This window comes from Symphalangus syndactylus, chromosome 18 (assembly GCF_028878055.3).
Source record: "Symphalangus syndactylus isolate Jambi chromosome 18, NHGRI_mSymSyn1-v2.1_pri, whole genome shotgun sequence".
In the NCBI taxonomy this organism is placed as follows: Eukaryota; Metazoa; Chordata; class Mammalia; order Primates; family Hylobatidae; genus Symphalangus; species Symphalangus syndactylus.
In genome coordinates this window covers 87919114-87941890 of record NC_072440.2, presented here as the reverse complement: position 1 = coordinate 87941890, position 22777 = coordinate 87919114, and the positions used below count along the sequence as shown (strand labels likewise).

Here is a 22777-nt window from a genome sequence, read left to right as displayed (position 1 = left end):
ATGACCGGATTAAAAAATCTATAAATATCCTCTCTTAAAGAGAAGTTTTAAGATTATAGTCAAAAATAAAGAAACAGATGTACTGAAGAACTAAGGACCTAAAATAGCTAAACCTACACACTTTCTAAATAAAGAAATACCACATATGTAGTAAAAATCCTACTTGGTTTATCAGTTTATCAGAAAATAAATAAATAAACCTGTCAGGATTCCTGTCACTAGGAAGGCAAGTAGTGTAGCCACAGAACTGATTTTCTATTATATGACTTCAGAAAAATTATGATGCTGATTTTAAAAACAACAAAAATGACAACAACAAAGGATGACAAAGATTGAAGCAGCTCACCTTTATTGAACCCTGACTATTGTCAGGGACTTTATATGCAGTAACTCACTGAGCCCCCAGCATTAACCTATAAATTAAAGTACTATTATTATTCTCATTTTATAGATAAGGAAACCAAAGACCCATGGTGATAAAGTAACTTGCTCAAGGTCATACAGTAAGTGACAGAGCTGAGATTAGAACGTGGGTAGCCTGACTCCAGAGCCTACATGCTGAACTCTGCACTATACTATGTACCAACATATATGGGTAAGAGGCTCATGTTCCTTCTAATTCAGATGCCACCTCTATAAACTAGGAATATTATATAACTCCACAGTCCTGTTGTAAAGATTAGATGTAAATATACCTCCATTATAGCTAACACTTAATGAAACTCACCGTGTGTCAGGTACTTTTCTAAGGGCTTTACATGTATTGCTTCAAGTAAGTCTCATAAGAATCCCATGAGGTGGCCGGGCGCGGTGGCTCACGCTTGTAATCCCAGCACTTTGGGAGGCCGAGGCGGGCAGATCACGAGGTCAGGAGATCGAGACCATGGTGAAACCCCGTCTCTACCAAAAATACAAAAAAATTAGCCGGGCGTGGTGGCGGGCGCCTGTAGTCCCAGCTACTCAGGAGGCTGAGGCAGGAGAATGGCGTGAACCCGGGAGGTGGAGCTTGCAGTGAGCCAAGATTGCGCCACTGCACTCCAGCCTGGGGCGACAGAGCGAGACTCCGTCTCAAAAAAAAAAAAAAAAAGAATCCCATGAGGTAACTATTGCTATCACTGTTTATCAGAGAAGGAAACAGTGGTACAGAGATATTAAATAATTTGCCCAAGGTAATAAAATTGGTAAGTGTTGAAGGCAAGACTAGAGTCTACTCAGGCTTAATTAAACTATCTGTCTTGTTGGTAATTAAAAAGAAATACACTCACAAATATATTGTCCAATGATTTCCAACAAGATGTGGAGATAATTCAAGGTGGAAAACAGTCCTTTCATCAAATGGTGCTGAAAGAACTGGATATCCATATGAAAAAACAACAAAGAACCTCAACCTTCCAGCATATACATGAATTAACTCTCAATGAATCACAGAACTAGATATAAGATAAAACTTCTTGAAGAAAATATGGAAGAAAATATTTGTGATTTTGGATTATGCAATGACTTTTTGGAACACAAAAGGCAAAAATCATTAAAATATTTTGACAAACTGGACTTTATAAAAATCTAAAATTTCCACTCTCTTAAAGGACACTCTTAAGAAAAGGAAAAGACAAACTACAGGCTGAGAGAAAACATCTGCAAAACATATTCAATAAATATAGGTCAGCATATATACAGGACTATTCAACTCAAAAATTAGAAAATAATCCCCCCCCACAAAAAAAGGAACAAAAGATTTGAACAGACACATCAAAGATACACAGATGGCAAATAAGCATGTGACAAGATGCTCAATATCACTATCATCAGGAAAATGTAAATTAAAACCACAAAAAGGTATCACTACATGTCTATTAGCATGTCTGAAAATTAAAAAACAAAAACAAAAACACGGAGTGCTGATAAAGATGCCAAACAGCCGCAACTCATACATGCTGGTGGGAAAGCAAATGTGACAGTCACTTTGGAAAACAGTTTGGCAATTTCTTATGAAGTTAAATATGTATTTCCACATGACCCAACAATAGACTCTTGAGTATTAACAAAAGACTCTTGGGTAAATACCCAAGAGAAATGAAGACCTATTTCCACATAAAAACCTGTTCTCTGATGGTTATAGCAGATTTAGTCATAATCACTAAAACCTGGAAATAATCCAAATGTTCTGCACCTGAACGGCTGAACGGATAAATTGTGGTACACATTTATACAACGGACTACTACTCAGCAGTAAACAGGAGAAATGCATGCAACATTATGACTGAATCACAAAGATATTTTGCTAAGTGACAGAAGCCAGACACCAAAGGCTACATATTGTGTATTCCATTTATATGACATTCTGGAAACTGCAAAACTGTAAGGACAGAAATCTGATCAGTGGTTGCCAATAATACGTGGCTAAAGGTGGAGGTATAAGGGTACAGAGAACTTTTTAGGTGATGCAAATGTTTTATATCCTAATTTATATGACTATACATAGTTTTAGAAACTCATCAAACTGGCCGGGCGCGGTGGCTCAAGCCTGTAATCCCAGCACTTTGGGAGGCCGAGGCGGGCGGATCACGAGGTCAGGAGATCGAGACCACGGTGAAACCCCGTCTCTACTAAAAATACAAAAAATTAGCCGGGCGCAGTGGCGGGCGCCTGTAGTCCCAGCTACTCAGGAGGCTGAGGCAGGAGAATGGCGTGAACCTGGGAGGTGGAGCTTGCAGTGAGCCGAGATCGCGCCACTGCACTCCAGCCTGGGCGACAGAGCAAGACTCTGTCTCAAAAAAAAAAGAAACTCATCAAACTGTATACTTTAAAAGGGTGAATTATACCCCCAATAAACCCAACTTTAAAATAAACTAAAACAAAAATATAAAGCATTTAATACATGCCTGCCATATTAAGAGTGCTCAATAAATTAGTTTCCTTATTCAACCCAATCCCAGGAACAATATAATTAAAAAGAAGTCAGAGCATTCAAATCTTTCTCAGGGAATAGCCTGAAACTAACGCTCTTTAGTTAGAAACCTTAAGACTATTTTAAGTCTGAAGAGTTTGGTTAGGAAGGCTTAAAAGCTGCTCGGCCGGGCGCGGTGGTTCACGCCTGTAATCCCAGCACTTTAGGAGGCTGAGGCGGGCGGATCACAAGGTCAGGAGATCGAGATCATCCTGGCTAACATGGTGAAACACCGTCTCTACTAAAAATACAAAAAATTAGCTGGGCGTAGTGGCAGGCGCCTGTAGTCCCAGCTACTCGGGAGGCTGAGGTAGTAGAATGGCGTGAACCCGGGAGGTGGAGCTTGCAGTGAGCAGAGATCACGCCACTGCACTCCAGCCTGGGAGACAGGGCGAGACTCCGTCTCAAAAAAAAAAAATTAAATTAAATTAAATTAAATTAAAAAAAAAAAAAAGCTGCTCTAACATACATGGGTATATATATCCCCAGGCAGTGATGGACTCTACTGCTATCCTAAGACAAAAGAGAGTTCTGCTGCATCAAGATTGATGCACCAATGCTCATCACAGTATAATGCTTTCTTATATATATTACTATCTCCTCACATTTCCTTGGCTACGTGTTTTCACAGGGGCTAAACTCAACCCATCTGTTTATGTTTACTACTTAGTTCCTCATGTCTCCAAGCAGTAATCTTGACACCTTCATATTCATTCATTCAGTAAACATTTATGGGGCACAAAGATGAATAAAATGAACCACTTGGCTAGGCACAGCCCAGCACTTCAGAAGGCTGAGGCAGGAGGATCACTTGAGCCCAGGAGTTGAGACCAGCCTGGCCAACATAGTGAGATCCCCATCTCTAAAAAAAAATTCTTTTAGGTAGCTGGTCATGGTGGCACATGTCTGTAGTCCCAGTTACTCTGGAGACTGAGGCAGAAGGAATTGCTTGAGCCTGGAGGTTGAGATTGCAGTGAGCAATGTTCATGCCACTGTACTCCAGGCTGTGTTGACAGAGCAAGACCCGGTCTCAAAAAAAAAAAAAAAAAAAAAAAAAAATGAACACCTTAAAGGAACTCACAGACTCTAATATTTTAAAGAGACTCCACCAGCCAAGAAAATCACACACAACAATCATGGTTACATATTATCATGATTAATGTAACCAAGAGAATAAAAATGTTCTAACGCATTTTAACAAGGAATAATTTTTAAGTAGTGTTCAAATAACCTTTTAAAAAATTAATCATATTAAAACATAAAGTATTAATGCACCAAGAATTTTCTAGGAACAAAAAGATAACACTGGTCAGGTGTGATGGCTCATGCCTGTAATCCAAGCACTTCGGGACGCTAAGGTGGGAGGACTTCCTGAGCCCAAGAGTTCAAGACCAGCTTGGGCAAGATAGTGAGACCCCCATCTCTACAAAAAAATCTAAAAATTAGCTGGGTGTGGTGGCTCACACCTGTGGTCCCAGCTACTCAGGAAGCAGAGGCAGGAGGATTGCTTGAATCTAGCAAGTCGAGGCTGCAGTGAGCTGTGTTCATACCACTACACTCCAACCTGGGCAACACAGTGGAGACCCTGTCTCAAAAAACAAAACACTGAAATAAGAAAACTGGGCAATACATGTAATTCAAAGCCAATTTTAAAATAGCTAATTCAATCCTGGCTTTCTTATTTAAATATATCAACTAATAGAAGCCTTTGAAGAGGCAAAAGTTTGTTACTTTGAACTTCAAGTAAAAATCTCCCAATCTTAGTTTATATTTATCTGTAAGCCTTACCGAAGAGGCAGAAAAATCTAAGTTTGGGGGTTGATGTCTAATATTTCCCTAAAAAGCTAACAAACTTTTACAATATGTAATAATCATGTTAGAAATACATTAAAATTCTATCCACTTCCCCTAACTCATCACTGATATTGAAAATACGAGATTTTCATAAACGTTTCTGTTGCTTATTCTCATCTCACCTGCTGGCTCTTTTAAACAAATTCTTATAGTCAGAGAAGAAAAAAAATTTCACATTTACAGAACATCTACTGTAGGCTAGATCTCATTCAGTAAGTAGTCTCATCTCGGTTTTTACACACACACATATATACATACACACACACATATACATTCACACACAGGCATACTTACAGACAAGTCCCAATAGCTATGGGTATCAAAACAATTTAACAATCTGTCAGGATTACTAGAGGAGCAAAGTTTTGTACTATACATGAATGCTGCTCTCAGTAACATCTTACACCCTGAATTGAACTTAAATTAGATATGTCTAAGTTATCATCAATCTTCTAAGTAGGAAGGTACTACAGTCTACATATGCAATTAATTCTTCAGAAGTTTAAAAAAAATTGCTATCTGTATGCCTATATAGCACTTCTAAATGCATTTTCCAACATTTTAGATGATTATTCACATAATCATTCTTTTGTTATTGAATATTCCATTTGTTCTCAATGTTATATTTTATATATAATGCAATGAACTGCAAAGTAGATATATAAATGTTTATGGAATGGAAGAAGCAGAATAAAGAAGGACCGGGACTGTACTGCTTTACGTTCATTTTGCTTATAAACCTGATTAACATGTTGGCTGAAGTTTACAATTCAACTGTTTAATGCAAATTCCTTTGTATGGGGCATAAAAATCCTCAAACTTGAGTAGAGCATGTTACTACTATAATTACTGCTCTAATTTTAAACTTACATGTATCACTCATTATGGAAAAATTATTTATTAAAAATTGTCTGTGGTATCAATGTTTATAATCCCACATCATTTTCCCAATAGGAGCAATACTCACATTAATCCTTAATAGGTTCTGAAAAGGTAAAACACGAAACAACAAAATCTTTACTTCAAGGCTATCCTTAAATGACACAGGACCTTACCAGGCATTAGAATTTGATTCTACTTTTTATACAAATAATTCACTTCTCCAAGATTTTCCTAAATCCTGAGGCATAAAACTTTAGATACACAACATGTATTTTCGTTATTAACAATGTAATGATTTGGTCCTATGTCTGAAAACAAGTTTAAAAAACAACTAATTAACACTAGATGGTAATATCAAAACAGAATTGCTTTGTGAAGATGGTGGAATGGTTATTCTTCCCTCCTTTTTTTAAAAGCTCTTTAATATTACTGTTTTCAATTTAAATAATAAAGAATTATTGAGTTTATTCTCTATTTCCTGATATTTATCTACAATTAGCTAATACAATTTAACACAAAATTAAGAACTCAGTATCTAGATTTCTTTAGCGATTTAAAAATATAACGCATGTTTTTCAATTAATTATAAATGACAAACACAGTAACTTAATACCTATTAAGGGTAGTTAATTAGTATTTGGGAAAAGAATTAAAGCTACAATCAGAACAAAACTTTAAAAACTTTTCATTATTGAAATTACCTAAGCATTTTCTCTTTTTTTTTTTTTTTTTTAAACGGAGTCTCACTCTTTCCCAGGCTGGACTGTAGTGGCGCTATCTAGGCTCACTGCAACCGCCACCTCCCGGGTGGTTCAAGTGATTCCCCTGCCTCAACCTCCCAAGCAGCTGGGATTACAGGTGCCCATGGCCACACTCGGCTAGTTTTTGTATTTTTAGTAGAGACTGGGTTTCACCATGTTGACCAGGCTGGTCTCGAACTCCTGACCTCAAGTGATCTCCCTCCTCAGTCTCACAGAGTAATTACAGGCATGAGCCACCACACCCGGTGAGCACTTTCTTTTAAAATGTTTCATATTAAACAATTATGTATGCAGGCATATGTAATCTTATCTAAAAGGAAAACGTAATCTTACATAAATATTACTAAATTAATCTTTATTGGCTTCATTGGTTTACAATCATGTTATGTTATCAAAACACCTTTAATATTCACCTTATAGCACTCTGCTTTTTGTCATCCAGTTTTATGCATCAAACACAATATACCTTTTGGTTATTCCTAACTGCTCAATGGCAAACACACGTTCCAGAATATAGTCATGAGATTTACGACATAATATTCTTACAGAAGACATATGCAGTGTTCCAAAATATTTTCCAAGAATACTTCAAGTTTTGTATTTATAAACTTAAGGAAAATTATCTACATGAACATTTTAAACCTCTACCAAAAAAAAAAAAAAATCCATAACCTCATCTTGCCACAAGCACAAAGCTGCTTACCATTCATAGCTGTGGGAAACTGAGCCATCATGGTCCTGAGTTTTCCTTGCTAGCTCTCAGCCATCTGCAACATAAAAATATTGTGCCGTTGATAATACAACAAGGGCAGATCACAGCTTAGTGCATCCGCTAAGCAGTAGGAATGTCTGTCCCCTTCAGCTCACACTTCCAACAGAAAACAATGCAGAGCTTCTGCTGCTGCTGAACAGGCAGAATTTACATTTGAGGAAGGTTAAGAGACTTTGTTGGGTAATCGTGCTGCCTTAATACAGAAAAACAGTCACATATTTAACAGCAGATACTGAATAAAGAAACCCTTGGCATGAACCAACATTCTTGTAAAATTAATTTGGAAGAGAACAAAATAAATCAACTGTATAAATTAAGTATATAAGAATAACATGGAAATCCATACTTTTTTTTTTCTTTTTTTTGGAAACAGTCTCACTGTCACCCAGGCTAGAGTGCAGTGGTGCAATCTCAGCTCACTGCAACCCCTGCCTCCTGCGTTCAAGCAATTCTCACACCTTGGCCACCTGAGTAGCTGGGACTACAGGAATGCTCCACCATGCCTGGCTCATTTTTGTGTTTTTAATAGGGATAGGGTTTTGCCATGTTGACCAGAATGGTCTCAAACTCCTGGCCTCAAATGACCCGCCCATGTCAGCCTCCCAAAGTGCTGAGATTACAGGCATGAGCCACTGCACCCAGCCCATAGTATCATTTTTTAAAAACTCCCAAACAGAAAAATACTCAAAATAAATGTAGCACAGCTGTTTAAGTGAGCTCAAGGGGTTTATAAAATAGTCAAAAAGTAATTATTAAAACACACACATAATTATTAAAATACATATATAACATAACTAAATGTGCTGGGCAAGCACTCTAAGAGAAGGAACTTTGGAAATTCACAGCTCTGGTTTCAAACCCAGCTCTGCTATTCTCCCAGTTGTGACCATGGAAAATTTATTTAACCTTTTTTTGAGATTTAGATTACTCATCTATAAAAAATACTTTGCAGAAGTATTTTTTAAAGTGTTAAACATAATCCAGTAAACCGCCTGCCACATAGGGTGTTCAACAAATGGCTGCTATTTTGCAAACATCCAGAAAAGGAGAGTGCAGTATCATTTTGAACCCTGAATTCATTATTCAGCTGTCAATAAATTCAAAATTTGTTCCATGAATCTTTTTGTGGGTCTGTTTTTTTGTTTTGTTTTGTTTTTTTTCTTGAGATGGAGTCACACTCTGTCGCCCAGGCTGGAGTGCAGTGGCGCAATCTCGGCTCACTGCAACCTCACCTCCCGGGTTCAAGCAATTCTCCAGCCTCGGCCTCCTGAGTAGCTGGGTCTACAGGCGCACATCACCATGCCCGGCTAATTTTTGTTTGTTTGTTTGTTTGAGTAGAGACGAGGTTTTACCATGTTGGCCAGGCTACTCTTGAACTCCTGAGCTCAAGTGATTTGCTTCCCTCAGCCACCCAAAGCGCTGGGACTATATGTCACTGCGTACAGCCTGTCCCACGAATTTTGAGAGTAGGACCAGTTAGGAAGTGAAGGCCTAGCAAATTTATAGCAATGCACTTAGTAATTAAAACCACGGATCATAATATTGCAGGAAAACACTACTATATTAAAAGATCATGCCATATCTCATCTATTTACCCAAATCATTTAAATATTAATATTTTTAGAAGCCTAAGAAAAATATTTGCACAGCCATTTTAAACAAAGAAGGCATTAAGTAGTATATACATCGTGGTCAACGTTTCTCACCATTTTATAGCTAGCTTAAAAAATGAACACAGAAGGAAGTCCCATAAATCAAGTTATGACTGCAACTTCCTCAAATACAGAAATACTGCAAACAAATATAACATTTTTACTTCTTCAACTTCAAATCATAAGTAATGTTAACCCAAAATAAGCTATATGGCTGAAAACAAACTATCTACTTAACAGATATGCAATAGCAAGGGCCCTTATTTATTAGTTTTCTGTGGCTGAGACCATTTTAAAACGTGGGAGAAAACCCACTATTGCAAATAATGCATTTTCTAACTCTGCATAATAGCATGTGAATTACTAAAGATGGCTCTAACAACAGAAAACCAATAAGGAATGGGATCCCATGGACACAAGGCCTTAATCAGTTGGGATCTAGGTCTAAAATTTACAAATCATCTGCCTAGAACCATTTGTTGGTCATCACGTATTATGTGAATACAAAAGAATGCCAAATAGAGAGCAGTGTGAAGAAGAAGAGGAGGCGAGAACGACCCCCGGACTGACCAAAGCCTGCACGGCACTGCATCCTGTGCCAAGTGCTTACCTCCCACGACCGTCGCCACCACCATGCCCAAGAGAAAGGGTGAAGGGGATGCTAAAGGAGATAAAGCCAAGGTGAAGAACGAACCACAGAGAAGATCCATGAGGTTGTCTGCTAAACCTGCTCCACCAACGCCAGAGCCCAACCCTGAAAAGGCCCCTGCAAAGAAGGGAGAGAAGGTACCCAAAGGGAAAAAGGGAAAAGCTGATGCTGGCAAGGAGGGGAATAACCTTGCAGAAAACGGAGATGCCAAAACAGACGGGGCACAGAAAGCTGAAAATGCTGGAGATGCCAAGTGAAGTGTGTGCATTTTTTATAACTGTGTACTTCTGGTGACTGTAGTTTGAAATCTATTTTTTATCAAGTTTTATAAAAATGCAGAATTTTGTTTTACTTTTTTTTTTTTTTTTTTGAGTTGAATTCTCGCTCTATCGCCCAGGCTGGAATGCAGTGGCGTGATCTTGGCTCACTGCAACCTCCACCTCACGGGTTCAAGCGACTCTCTTGCCTCAGTCTCCAGAGTAGCTGGGATTATAGGCAGGCACCACCACACCTGGCTAATTTTTGTATTTTTAGCAGAGATGACATTTCACCATGTTGGTCAGGCTTGTCTCAAACTCCTGACCTCAGGTGATCCACCTGCCTCAGCCTCCCAAAGTGCTGAGATTACAGGCATGAGCCACTGCGCCCGGCCACTTTTTCTTTTTTTTTAGGCACAGTTTCGCTATTGTTGCCCAAGCTGGAGTGCAATGGCGCGATCTCGGCTCACTGCAACCTCCGCCTCCCAGGTTCAAGCAATTCTCCTGCCTCAGTTTCCCAAGTAGCTGGGATTACAGGCGCGCATCATCATGCCCGGCTAATTTTTTGTATTTTTAGTAGAAATGGGGTTTCACTATGTTAGCCAGGCTGGTCTTGAACTCCTGACCTCAGGTGATCCACCTGCCTCAGCCTGCCAAAGTGCTGGGATTACAGGCGTGAGCCACTGCGCCCAGCCTTTTTTTTTTTTTAAGCTATGTTGTTAGCACACAGAACACTTCATTGTTGTTTTTGGGGGAAGGGCCATATGTCACTAATAGAATGTCTCCGAAGCCGGACTAATGTGGGGAAAACACCTTTCCCTTCCAGTTTTGAGAGAGTTCCTCTTGGCTCCCAGGAGGAGGGATTCCCGGACTTTAACACACCTGGCCACCTTGGCACAAAAGCCTTGTGGTATGGAAAACAAATTTGTTTTTATGTCCTCTTCTCCCTTTCCATCTTTCAGTAGAGACTTAACTCCCTTAAACCCAGGTATCTGTTGGGACCTGACCCCCAATCATTAGTTACCAGTGTGTCAGGCAATCTGGACTTTCCAGTGATGCCATTGAGATGGCACCTGTCAAAAAAGCAGTGGTTCTTCAGATAAATTCTGCCATTTTCATTTCACTTCCTGAAAGTCAGGGTCGGCTGGGAAAAGTTGTTAAACAATATGCTAAATATGAAATGTCAACCCTCACTCTAAACTTTCCCTGTTCACAGCATCAGATGAAGACTTCACTGGGTTTTAGAGTAAAGCTTTCTGATTTTCTAATTTTTGGTCTACTGAAGAAGGGAGTTTGAAAGTTGTTGTGGCCGGGCGCAGTGGCTCACGCCTGTAATCCCAGCACTTTGGGAGGCCAAGGTAGGCAGATCACCTGAAGTCAGGAGTTCGAGACCAGCCTGACCAACATGGTGAAACCCCATCGTTACTAAAAATACAAAATTAGCCAGGCGTGGTGGCAGATGCCTGTAATCCCAGCTACTCGGGTGGCTGAGGCAGGAGAATCGCTTGAACCCAGGAGGTGGAGGCTGTAGTGAGCCAAGATCAGGCCATTGCACTCCAGCCCGAGCAACAAGAGCAAAACTCTGTCTCAAAAAAAAAAAAAAAAAAAGAAAATTGTTGTATACTGTTAATGATTGTCTGCCCATGTCCTGCCTGAAATACCATGACTGTTTATGGAAAGTATCTTTAATAAAGCTGGATACAGTTTGGCTTGGAAAAAAAAAAAAGAATGCCACATAGTAGATGCTCAATAATCACAGGCATAATTCTGAAACAAAACCTGAGAATGAACCAAATATTAATAATATTACTGGCAATAAGGGCAAATCCCTTGAGTAAAGCTGAAGGTACTAGTATTACAGAATCTTTATCATCTGGTATGTGGAATTTAGCCACCCATGCACATAGGTACCATATTATATGTAACATTTATGTTGTATGTAACATCTGATTAACTGTGGTAACATCTAAATATGGGAGTATATTTTGTTGGAACCAGTAAGCTTTTAAAACATATCATTTCATATCTATTACATTTCTATTCTCTCTGCCCCACTGTGGGATAATTACCTAATGCTTAACAATTCTACTAGTCTATTTGCAGAGCAGTACTTAAAGAATAATTATAATTGAAATTTTCAAAATGCAAGATACCAAAAACTTTGTTTTACATTTTTCAAAAAGCAATTAATAAATTAACATTTACTGTTTACCATTAATTCAGTACACTTCTGTTGATCACAGTAGATATACTGTGTCATGCTGAATATTCATTGAGAATCCAATATGTTTCAGGTTCTGCAGAAGGAGCTTCAGACACTGACAAGCTTGTAGACTTATCTACCAGGTGCCAGATACTGCTAGGAACCTTTGATAATATGGATACTCCTCTCACAATATCCCCACAAGGCAGATGATACTGTACTCATTTCACAGAAGAAACTGAAGAGGTTAAATTACTTGCCCAAATTCAGTATGTCACGAAGCCAGAATGCAATCCCAAGCCTGACTAATTCTTAAGCCCATGAACTTCCCACGGGCTTTATCTGCCTCTTCCTCTCTTAAATGGAGATAATGCGTCACAGGTTCCTGCAAACAGCAGAACTTACTGTTAGCACATTTGTCCAGAAGAAAAACAAGCCAGAGATGACTCCCAACACACTGGACAGCATCAATCACATACATAAATTAGGGAGTGCTAATTGTTTCTTATCTCTTGGTATAACTCTCTGAAAGGAAGAAAAGGGTAACCAGCATCTCCCCATGTACATGACTGGTGCCTGTTTCAGGCAAGTGCAATTGAAGTCAGCATCCAACAAACACCCCTTTCTACTCTTCACAGGGGATGACATGTAGTGACAGGCAATTTTGGCAAATTTGCAGTCATATTTTGAATACTGTTAGTTATGTATGGTTTTTAGAATGTTGATATGATTTTCCTGCTCATTAAAAATTAATGCAGAACTGGCATTGTTACCTTTGTAGAAACCAAGAAAATATATTGGGTAAATAGTAGGCATAAGTCAAAGAACACTGCTTCAATTTAATATAATTCAGTTGCAATTTGGAGTAATTGCCAAACGTACTTTAGACAATGTAGAAAATATACTCACACTAAGACAGAAAAAAGTAGAAATGCTAGAACAAAAGCAGGAAATCCTGCTTTTACAAAGGGTCAGTAAGACTCAGAAAAAGTCACAGCCATTGTAAGTGAAAAGTTGCTTAATTAAGGTTTAGGGGTTTTTTTGTTTTGTTTTGTTTTTTGAGACAGTCTCATTCTGTCACTCAGACTGGAGTGCACTGGCACAATCTCGGCTCACTGCAACCTCCACTTCCTGGGTTCAAGTGATTCTCCTGCCTCAGCCTCTTAAGTAGCTGGGACTACAAGCGCATGACACCATGCCCGGCTAATTTTTTTTTTTTTTTTTTTTTTTTGAGATGGAGTCTCCCTCTGTCACCCAGGCTGAAGTGCAATGGTGTGATCTCGGCTCACTGCAACCTCCGCCTCCCAGGTTCAAGTGATTTTCCTGCCTCAGCCTCCCAAGTAGCTGGGATTACAGGTGCCCACCACCGTGCCCAGCTAATTTTTGTATTATTAGTAGAGAGGAGGTTTCGCCATGTTGGCCAGGCTGGTTTTGAACTCCTGACCTCAGGTGATCCGCCCGCCTCGGCTTCCCAAAGTGTTGCGATTACAGGCGTGAGCCACTGTGCCCAGCCTAATTTTTGTATTTTTAATAGAGATGGGGTTTCGCCATCTTGGCCAAACCCCAAACCCCTTGGCCCAGTGAAGGTTAAAGTTTTTGTTTGTTAAGAAGCACAGTTAACAGAAAGAATTACAATTACTTTCCACGCCAATAGCGCTCACACAAACATGGTGAACATTCCTAAAACCCACAGGACTTTCTGTAAGAAGTGTGGCAAGCAACAACCCTGCGAAGTGACACAGTACAAGAAGGGCAAGGATTCTCTGTATGCCCAGGGAAAGCGGTGTTATACAGGAAGCAGAGTGGCTATGGTGGGCAAACTAAGCTGATTTTCCAGAAAAAGGCTAAAACTACAAAGAAGATTGTGCTAAGGCTTGAGTGCGTTGAGCCCAACTGCAGATCTAAGAGAATGCTGGCTATTAAAAGATGCAAGTATTTTGAACTGGGAGGAGATAAGAGCAGAAAGGGCCAAGTGATCCATTTCTAAGTGTCATCTTTTCTTTTATTATGAAGACAATAAAATCTTGAGTTTATGTTAAAAAAATAATAATTACAATTATCATTTAGTCCAAAACCCTCAATTTTCAAGATGGGAAAACTAAGAAACTTGTAAAGATCACAAGTTAGTAGGAAAGGTCCCAGAAACTACATCTCTGATGTACATGTCCAGTGCTCTGATTTTTTAAGACAAAGTATCACCCTGCCACGCAGGCTGGAATGCAGAGGCACGATCTCAGCTCACTGCAACCTCTGCCATCTGGGCTCGAGCAATCTGCCCACCTCAGCCTCCTGAGGAGCTAGGACTACAGGCGTGTACCACCATGCTCGGCTAATTTTTAAATTTTTTTGTAGAGATGTGGCCTCACTACATTTCCCAGGCTGGTCTCCAACTCCTGGGCTCAAGTGAACCTCCCACCTTGGCCTCCCAAAGTGCTGGGATTACAAGCGAAAGCCACTGCACCCAGCCTTCCAGTGCTGTCTGTTTGTTTGTTTGTTTTTGAGACAGAGTCTCACTCTATCCCCCAGGCTGGAGTGCAGTGCGTCATCTTGGCTCACTGCAACCTCCGCCTCCCGGGTTCAAGTGATTCTCATGCCTCAGCCTCCCAAGTAGCTGGGATTACAGGTGGCTGCGACCACGCCCAGCTAATTTTTGTATTTTTAGTAGGGACGGGGTTTCGCCATGTTGGCCAGGCTGGTCTCGAACTCCTGACCTCAGGTGATCCACCCGCCTTGGCCTCCCAAAGTGCTGGGATTACAGGCGTGAGCAACCACGCCCAGCCCAGTGCTCTGTTTTTAAAAGTTTCCCAACTTGCCCACTCATATCACCTGGGATATTTACTAATTGTACAGTATGAACAGAACCTAAATAAATGTTCTTGCCTTGAGACCCTTCCACACAGCTACTAGTTTTTTCTTAAAGCACTCATTAATGCCCCTTTCCCGCTTAGAAAATCTTCCACTGATTACAAGTTAGTCCAAACTTCTTAGTATGAAATACGGCCCTCTTTAGTATCTCACTGTATCACATTCTCCAGGTACTTTCCATTTCCATATGTCCTAAGTATACCAACCTTTTTTGAAACAGTTAACTTTGTTCTCTCCTCTACTCCTTCATAAAGAGGTGCTCCCTTTGTCATGGTCATCACACTTTCTTCTCCTTCTTTGATTCCCAATTCAAATGTCATCTTGTCTTTGAAAGACTTCTATCCTCCCAGGTAGTTAGTCACTATCTCCTATGTGTGTCCATACACTTGTTTACACCACAATAACCTCATTTATCACACTATTTTAATTTCATGATTGCCTGTTTCACATGTCCTGGGGAGAGACCATTTTTATTTACCTCCATATGCCTGGTTTCTAAACCAGATCTTCCAAAGAAAATACTCGATAAATATTTGCTGAACAAATGAATTGGGTAAATAATACGGTTGAGATACCAAAAAAGAGGTGAATAAAGCAAGCAGGGAGAGGCAATGATGAACTGAATATACAGAAAGGAAACCAGCAGGAAGCAGAACAGGCTCCAACCTACTTCCATTAAACCCTGCAGAAATCAGAGTTGTGCAACATGGCTCTCCTGTAACTTGGCTTTTCTTTCTTTTGAGCATACTTTTAAATAAAGGTTTATTTCCCATTGAATTCTGAAGGTTTTTTATTGAGAGTGAGGAAGAAGGCTCAGGTTTTTTAATTACTTCATGATTCAATATTTTGAATCATTTTGTTAATTTGACGAATGGTCTGACATTCAAAAGCACAATCATCAGTCATCATGTTCCTGCAGGTGTGTGTGTGTGTGTCTATATGTATATATGTGTGTGTATCTCTCTCTCTCTCTCTCTCTATATATATATATATATATACATTTTTTTTTTTTTTTTTTCAGACAGAGTCTCGCTCTATCATCCAGGCTGGAGTGCAGTTGCATGATCTTGGCTCACTGCAACCTCAGCCTCCTGGGTTCAAGTGATTCTCCTGCCTCAGCCTCCCAAGTAGCTGGGATTACAGGCGCGTACCACCATGCCTGGCTAATTTTTTGTATTTTTAGTAGAGACGAGGTTTCAACATGTTGGCCAGGCTGGTCTTGAACTCCTGACCTCGTGATCTGCCCACCTCAGCCTCCCAAAGTGCTGGGATTACAGGCGCGAGCCACCACGCCTGGCCTTTTTTTTTTTTTTTTTTTTTTTTTTTAGAGACATGGTCTTGCTACATTACCCAGGCTAGACTCAAACTCCTGATCTCAAGAGATCCCCCTGCTGCCTCAGCCTCTCGAATAGCTAGGACTACAAGTGTGCACTATGCCCAGCTTCCTGCAGGTATATTTTATAAAACTTTCTCTAGTGTCTCTGCCACTCCCAGCATGTGCTAGGTACACACAGCCAACTTCCAAACTATACTTGCTGATCAGCTGAGAAAAACGTTCCTGTCTCATTTAGTTCCCAAGGAAATCAAGGTCAGTTCTATATGAATGTAAATCAAAAATAAAATAAAATTCTAAGGCCCCCCCAAACCTTCTTAATGGACTTCCTTCTCATCCAGGGCACTGTTAAAATTTAACCTGAGGCTGGTTCAGGCAGTGATGGGAAGTGGGGTTCAGACATACTCATTAAACCTCACTGGCCTTAACATCAACACAGACTTAGTCTGATAAGAAGCATTTACAATCTATCCTCTCAGAAGCCTGCCACCCAGAGGCTTTATCTGCATGATAAAACTTTAGTCTTTATAACATTCTTATCATCATAACCCAGTCTTTTCCTTTCTATTGATCCCAGGTCTTTAGATAAACTCAGCCAATTGTCAACCAGAAAATTTTTAAATCTACCTGTAAACTGGAATCCCACCCTCCCCTTTGAGTTGTCCCACCTTTCTGGATGGAACCAATGTATTTCTTAAATGTATTTGATTGAAGTCTCTTGTCTCCCTAAAATGTATAAAACCAAGCTGTGCCCCGACCACCTTGGGCACATGTTCTCAGGACCTCCTGAAGGCTGTGTCACGGGCCATGGTCACTCATATTTGGCTCAGAATAAATCTCTTCAAATATTTTAGAGAGTTTGGTTCTTTTCATCAACACGAGAAGAGCTGGAGCAACATTACCTGCTACTTTATAGTTTCTGCAGTAAGATGAAATTTACAGAATACATATATTCCCCACCTATGCATTCATTCATTCTTTCATTCTACCATTCATTTATTCATCAAACATGAATGGTCATTACAATAAAGGGATTTGGCCAGGTGCAGTGGCTCACACCTGTAATCTCAACAACTCAAGAGACTAAGGCAGGAGGATTGATGAGGCCAGGAGTTCAAGACCAGCCCAGGCAACACAGCAAGACCCCATCTCTACAAAAATAATAATAAATAATAAAGGGATTTGGGGAATGCCAAGAGAACCCAGAGAACAAAACGAACACTACTTGAGAGGTAAATCAAAGTAAGGTACATGTAATCAAGGAGGTAATATTTGTGTAAGAATTATCTAACATGAGGTCGGTGGCAAACTGAGTGAACTCCAAGTGTCCTCGGAGTGAATGACATTGTATAGTGTGCGGATAGGCTCTGTTATAAAGAAAGGAAGTTTCTGAACCTGAGAGAAGGACTAATTAAAAGAAGGAAAGCACAAGAGCCAGTGTAAGACTAAAACCACTCCTATTCCTGTTCAAAAACTGTGCGATTTGAGAGTGATGTAATTTCAAAGAAGTCACTTCATCTTAAGAGGTACAAGAGGCCAGGTGTGGTAGCTCACACCTGTAATCCCAGCACTTTAGGAGGCCAAGGCAGGCAGATCATTTGAGTCCTGGGCTATACAAGGAAACCCCATCTCTACAAAAAATACAAAAATTATACAAAATATGAAAATTAGGCGGGTGTGGCAGTGCGTGCCTGTAGTCCCAGCTACTCAGGAAGGTGAGGTGGGAGGGTCACTCGAACTTGGAAGGCGAAGGTTGCAGTGACCTGAGATTGCGCCACTGCACTCCAGCCTGAGTGACAGAGTGAGACGCTGTCTCAAAAAAAAAAAAAAAAAAAAAAAAAAAAAAGAGTTAAACCTTTAGAAACCCAGTAGTCTTCAAATTACGCTCCTTGGAGTTCTAAAAGTTTCAAGGAGGTACAACAGAGGTGGGATAGGGAGGAAAGGGGGAAGGTTGGAAGGGATACCAACTTCAGTGAGAGTAGCTCTGTTTTTGTGTTTTATATATTGAAGCTTCTCCGTAAGATTTCGTCTGATTTTTTTTTTTTTAAGATAAATGACAACATACTGAATTCCATACTCTTCATTTCAAAAACAACCAAATAGGTCAGGTGTGGTTCATGGCTCACGTCTGCAATCCCAGCATTTTGGGGGGCCACAGTGGGAGGATCACTTGAGCCCAGGAACTCAAGACTAGCCTGGGCAACACAGGGAGATTCTTTCTCTACAAAAAATTAAAAACTTAGTTGGGCATGGTGGCACACACCTGTTATTCTAGCTACTCAGGAGGTAGCTACTCAGGAGGTGAAAGGATCATTTGAGCCCAGGAGTTCAAGGTTACAACGAGCTATGATTATGCCACTGCACTCCAGCTTGGGTAACAAAGTTAGACAGTGTCTCTAAAATAAAATAATGTAAAAAAAAAAAAATAGAAGCCAACGAGATTAAGTAACCAAGATCACACAATTTAAGAAAAATAGTAAGGCATGCTATCGATTTTGGACATTGCTGTGCAAGTCATGGAGAGCCAGTATTTAAAACACAGTATAAAGTTGAATGTACTTGGCAGGGCGCGGTGGCTCACCCCTGTAATCCCAGCACTTTGGGAGGCCGAGGTGGCGGATTACCTGAGGTCAGGAGTTTGAGACCACCCTGGCCAAGATGGTGTAACCCCACCTCTACTAAAAATACAAAAATTAGCTGGGTATGGTGGCGCATGCTTATAGTCCCAGCTACTTGGGAGGCTGAGGCAGGAGAATCGCTTGAACCCAGGAGGTGGAGGTTGCAGTGAGCTGAGATGACGCCACTGCACTCCAGCCTGGGTGACAGAACAAAACTCCATCTCAAAAAAAAAAAAGTTGAAGGTACTTGTTTACTCAGCACCAAGATGAAGAAAGTCAAAATCATCGCAGTCCCCCAAAGCCCCCTCATGCTGCCTTCCAGCCTCTTCCCACCAGGCAAACATGATCCCAACTTCTAATACCACAGATTCGCTCTGTCTGTTAAGGTACTTCATATGAATGGAATTATGTAGCCCGTTGTGTCTCTTTTGTTCAGCATTTGGTCTATAAGTTGTGTCATTATAGACCCTGTGTTCTCAAAAAAGAAAAAATACACACACACACACACACACACACATAGTATATATTCTGGTTAGAGACCCACATTTGGTAGTTATCAGAGATTGGGAATACTTGCAATGTCAGTGAATTACAGTATCCAGGGAAAGTACAAATAAAAAAATATGTAGGAAGACTGGTCTTTTAAGAGGAGAGGAAGACAACTCTGACAAGCAGTATAGGAACAAACTGGATTTTGAGTCTTGAGACAAACACACCAATTATGAAGTGACTGGCATAGTCCAGGCAGTGAGAACTTGAACTTAAGCAATGGAGAAGAGGTATTTCAAAGGCAGAATAGACAGAATTTTCCGATCAGCTAAATGTGGAAGATGAAAGAGGAGCATCACAGATGGGTTTCTATCTTGGGTGACTGCAGAGCAGTAATATTAACCAAGACAGAAGCTCTAAGAAAATAGGAATCTAGATATTAGATTTGGGGGATGAACAACAAAATGTTCAATTTTGAGCATACCTAATCCGATCCACCTACAAAGACATCTAGATGGAAGTGTCCAAGAGATAGTGAACACTTTACGTAGAAACCCAGATTTCATAGTCATTAGGGATTGGGAGGAGTTGTAATCATGTGGGTGAATGACACTATCCAGGGAAATCATGTATAAGAAAAAAGAGACAAGAATAGTCAGAAACAGAGGTTCAGAAACAGGAGAAATCGGGATACAGAGTTAAGAGTTTCAAGAAGAAAATGGTATTGTCACAGAAGTTAAGACTCAGCTATTAGTGTTGGCAATCTGGAGTGAGTGTAGTTCTATTACAGTGATGGCTGTAAAAGCCAAATTGAAGTAGATTAGGCAATAAATGTTTAAAATAAGGGGAAGAGCCTGGGCGTGGTGGCTCACACCTATAATCCGAGCACTTTGGGAGGCCAAGGCAGGCAGATCGCATGAAGTCAGGAGACCAGTCTCGTAGTCAACATGGTGAAACCCTGTCTCTATTAAAAATACCAAAATGCACCGGCCATGGTGGTGAATGCCTGTGAGGCGGGAGAATAGCTTGAACCTGGAAGGTGGAGGTTGCAGGGAGCCAAGATCACACCACTGCCCTTCAGCCTGGGCGACAGAGCAAGATTTCCTCTCAAAAAATATATAGGAAAAAAGGTAAGATTTAAGAAACGGAGGCAGAGTTATTACAAGGCTTTAGTTTTTAGGTGACAGAACAAGACTATTTTTAGACAAAAAAAAAAAAAAGAAATAAAGATTTAATTTACAAAAAGGAGATGGAAAAGAAGTTACCTAATGGAAGTTAGTGCCAGAAAAAGTAGTAGTAGACAGCTCTAGAACACGAAAATAGAACCTGGGACAGATATTTCTGTCTCTGAGAATGAAGTTCAAGAAGGGCAATAAGAATGAACAAAGGCATACATAAGTTTAGAAGAAGAAGAAAGAGCAGTTGAGAAAGCACAGATTTTCTTCTACCATTTTTCTTTTCTTTTACAGATATATAATCTTTTTGAGACAGTCAATGTTGTCCAGGCTGGAGTGCACTGGCATAATCACAGTGCACTGCAGACTCGACCTTCCAGGCTCACGTGATTCTCCCACCTCTGCTTTTCAAGTGGCTGGGACCACAGGAGTGTGCTGCCAAGCCCAGCTAACTTTTAAAATTTCTTACAGAGGTGCAGTCTCCCCATGTTGCCCAGGCTGGTCTCAAACTCCTAAGCTCAAGTGATCCTCCCGCCTCAGCTTCCCAATGCAAGCTTTCTTTGTCTCTCTTCTTTAGACTCAGACAACAGTCCAAAGGGCAGAGCTAAAGATGGACTCCTTGATCTCATAGGCCCTCAAGTGTCTAAGCACAAATTTCTCACCTCTTCAAGCCAAAAAAAGAGAAAGATACATGCAAATCAGTTCTCATGACTCAACCAGATATGTGCATTTCAGCTTGCATTCAAATTAGCTTAGGCCCTACACATCAAAACATTTGTTAAAATGAATGAATGTGAAGGAAAACATTCTAGGCAGAGGTTACTCTGCAAAAGCAGAGTAACTAGTGTGGTCTGGAAAAATAGATTACTTATTCACATGAAATAGTGAAGGGCTGGCCTGGCACAGTGGCTCATGCCTGTAATCCTAGCACTTGGGAGGCTGAGGCGGGTGGATCACCTTGAGCTCAGGAGGTCAAGACCAGCCTGGGCAGCATGGCAAAACCCCTCTCTACCAAAAATACAAAAAATTAGCCAGGCAAGGTGGTATGTGCCTGTGGTCCCAACTACTCAGGAGGCTGAGGAGGGAGGACTGCTTGAGTCTGTAAGGTGGTGGTTGCAGTGAGTCAAGATCGTGCCACTGTACTCCAGCCTGAGTAACAGAGTGAGACCCTATCTCAAAAAAAAAAAAAAAAAAAAAATAGTGAAAGGCTAACAACAATGCAAGGAACCATAAAAATAGATACAAAAATAAGTACTATGTTAACGCCTAGCTGATACAAATGTCAATTACCACGAGATCCTTAAAACAACCTGAAAAATTAAACGTTAAAAAATATATATATAATAGAAAGTGAAAGTCCATTACCAAGAAAACAATCATTAGCAGTTTTGAATAGATTGTTCCAGATATTTCCTATTTATATACTAGCAAATACCACTTTTACAAAAATGAAGTCATACTTCATTGTTCTGCTTTTTTGATGTTACCAATTTTTCACAGTGAATAAGTAATCTTCTATTTTTCCAGACCATACTAGTTACTCTGCTTTTCCTCCTACTGTAACCTCTGCCTAGAATGTTTCCCTTCACGTTCATTCATTTTAACAAATGTTACAATTAATGCTACAATAAACATTCTTCATACATGTGTGTAAATACAGGTCTGTGGACAGATATGTTTCCAAAGATAAATTCTAGAAGTCGAAGTAGCAGGTTAGAGAGTATGAACATTCTAATTTTAATAGATAATACCAAACAGCCTAAATTGGACTTTACCTATAAAGTCTCTCAATACAGGCTGATAGCATAATACCAGTAAGACGGGGTTTAGAGACACAACCCTCTAACTCTGACTTAATTCAAAAGACATTTTAGGGTACCTATACCAGTAATATACTGCATTTCCTCTAAGCAATTTTCCACAAACATTATTTCCCTTAACTAAGCTTTCCTCTCCAAACAAATGTGATTTGTTAGCACATGCTCCACAAAAATCTCAAACAGTTTTTTGCTTAACAAACTATACTACTTTGAACATCCTCATATATACACTGAGTATTTAGGTAGGCCAATACTTCTAGAAACAGAATTAATGGGTATCAAGTTGCTTTCCAAAATTTATTAATAGTACCATTTTATATTCCCACTGGTATGTAAACATACTTGTTTCTGTATAATCATGCCAATATTTGGTATGAACAATTATTTTATATATTGCCAATCTGAAAGGCCTGTCTCATACCAGGTCTTATACCAGAAAATTGTCCTATATTTTATTCTAGTACCTCTATGATTTAAGGGTTTTATGTATATATTTGATC

At 39.9% G+C, this 22777-nt stretch overlaps 2 protein-coding genes across 14 annotated transcripts in view; one reads left to right on the top strand and one right to left on the bottom strand.

Annotated features, from left to right (window-relative positions):
* The window catches only part of ITSN2 (intersectin 2), a 158579-nt gene that overhangs the window by 120449 nt on the left and 15353 nt on the right, over window positions 1-22777 (bottom strand). For all 13 annotated transcript variants that reach the window (XM_063623891.1, XM_063623889.1, XM_055253700.2 and 10 more), the window contains exon 2: window positions 7148-7211. In XM_063623891.1, coding sequence (XP_063479961.1) covers window positions 7148-7178 — 31 coding nt within the window. In that variant the 5' untranslated portion in view covers window positions 7179-7211. The remainder of the gene's footprint in view (window positions 1-7147; window positions 7212-22777) is intronic.
* Window positions 9469-10828, top strand: LOC129468330 (non-histone chromosomal protein HMG-17-like). Its single transcript, XM_055253748.2, has 2 exons — window positions 9469-9889; window positions 10486-10828. Exon 1 carries the CDS (start codon window positions 9502-9504, stop codon window positions 9772-9774), a length of 273 nt encoding a protein of 90 aa, XP_055109723.1. The 5' UTR covers window positions 9469-9501; the 3' UTR covers window positions 9775-9889; window positions 10486-10828.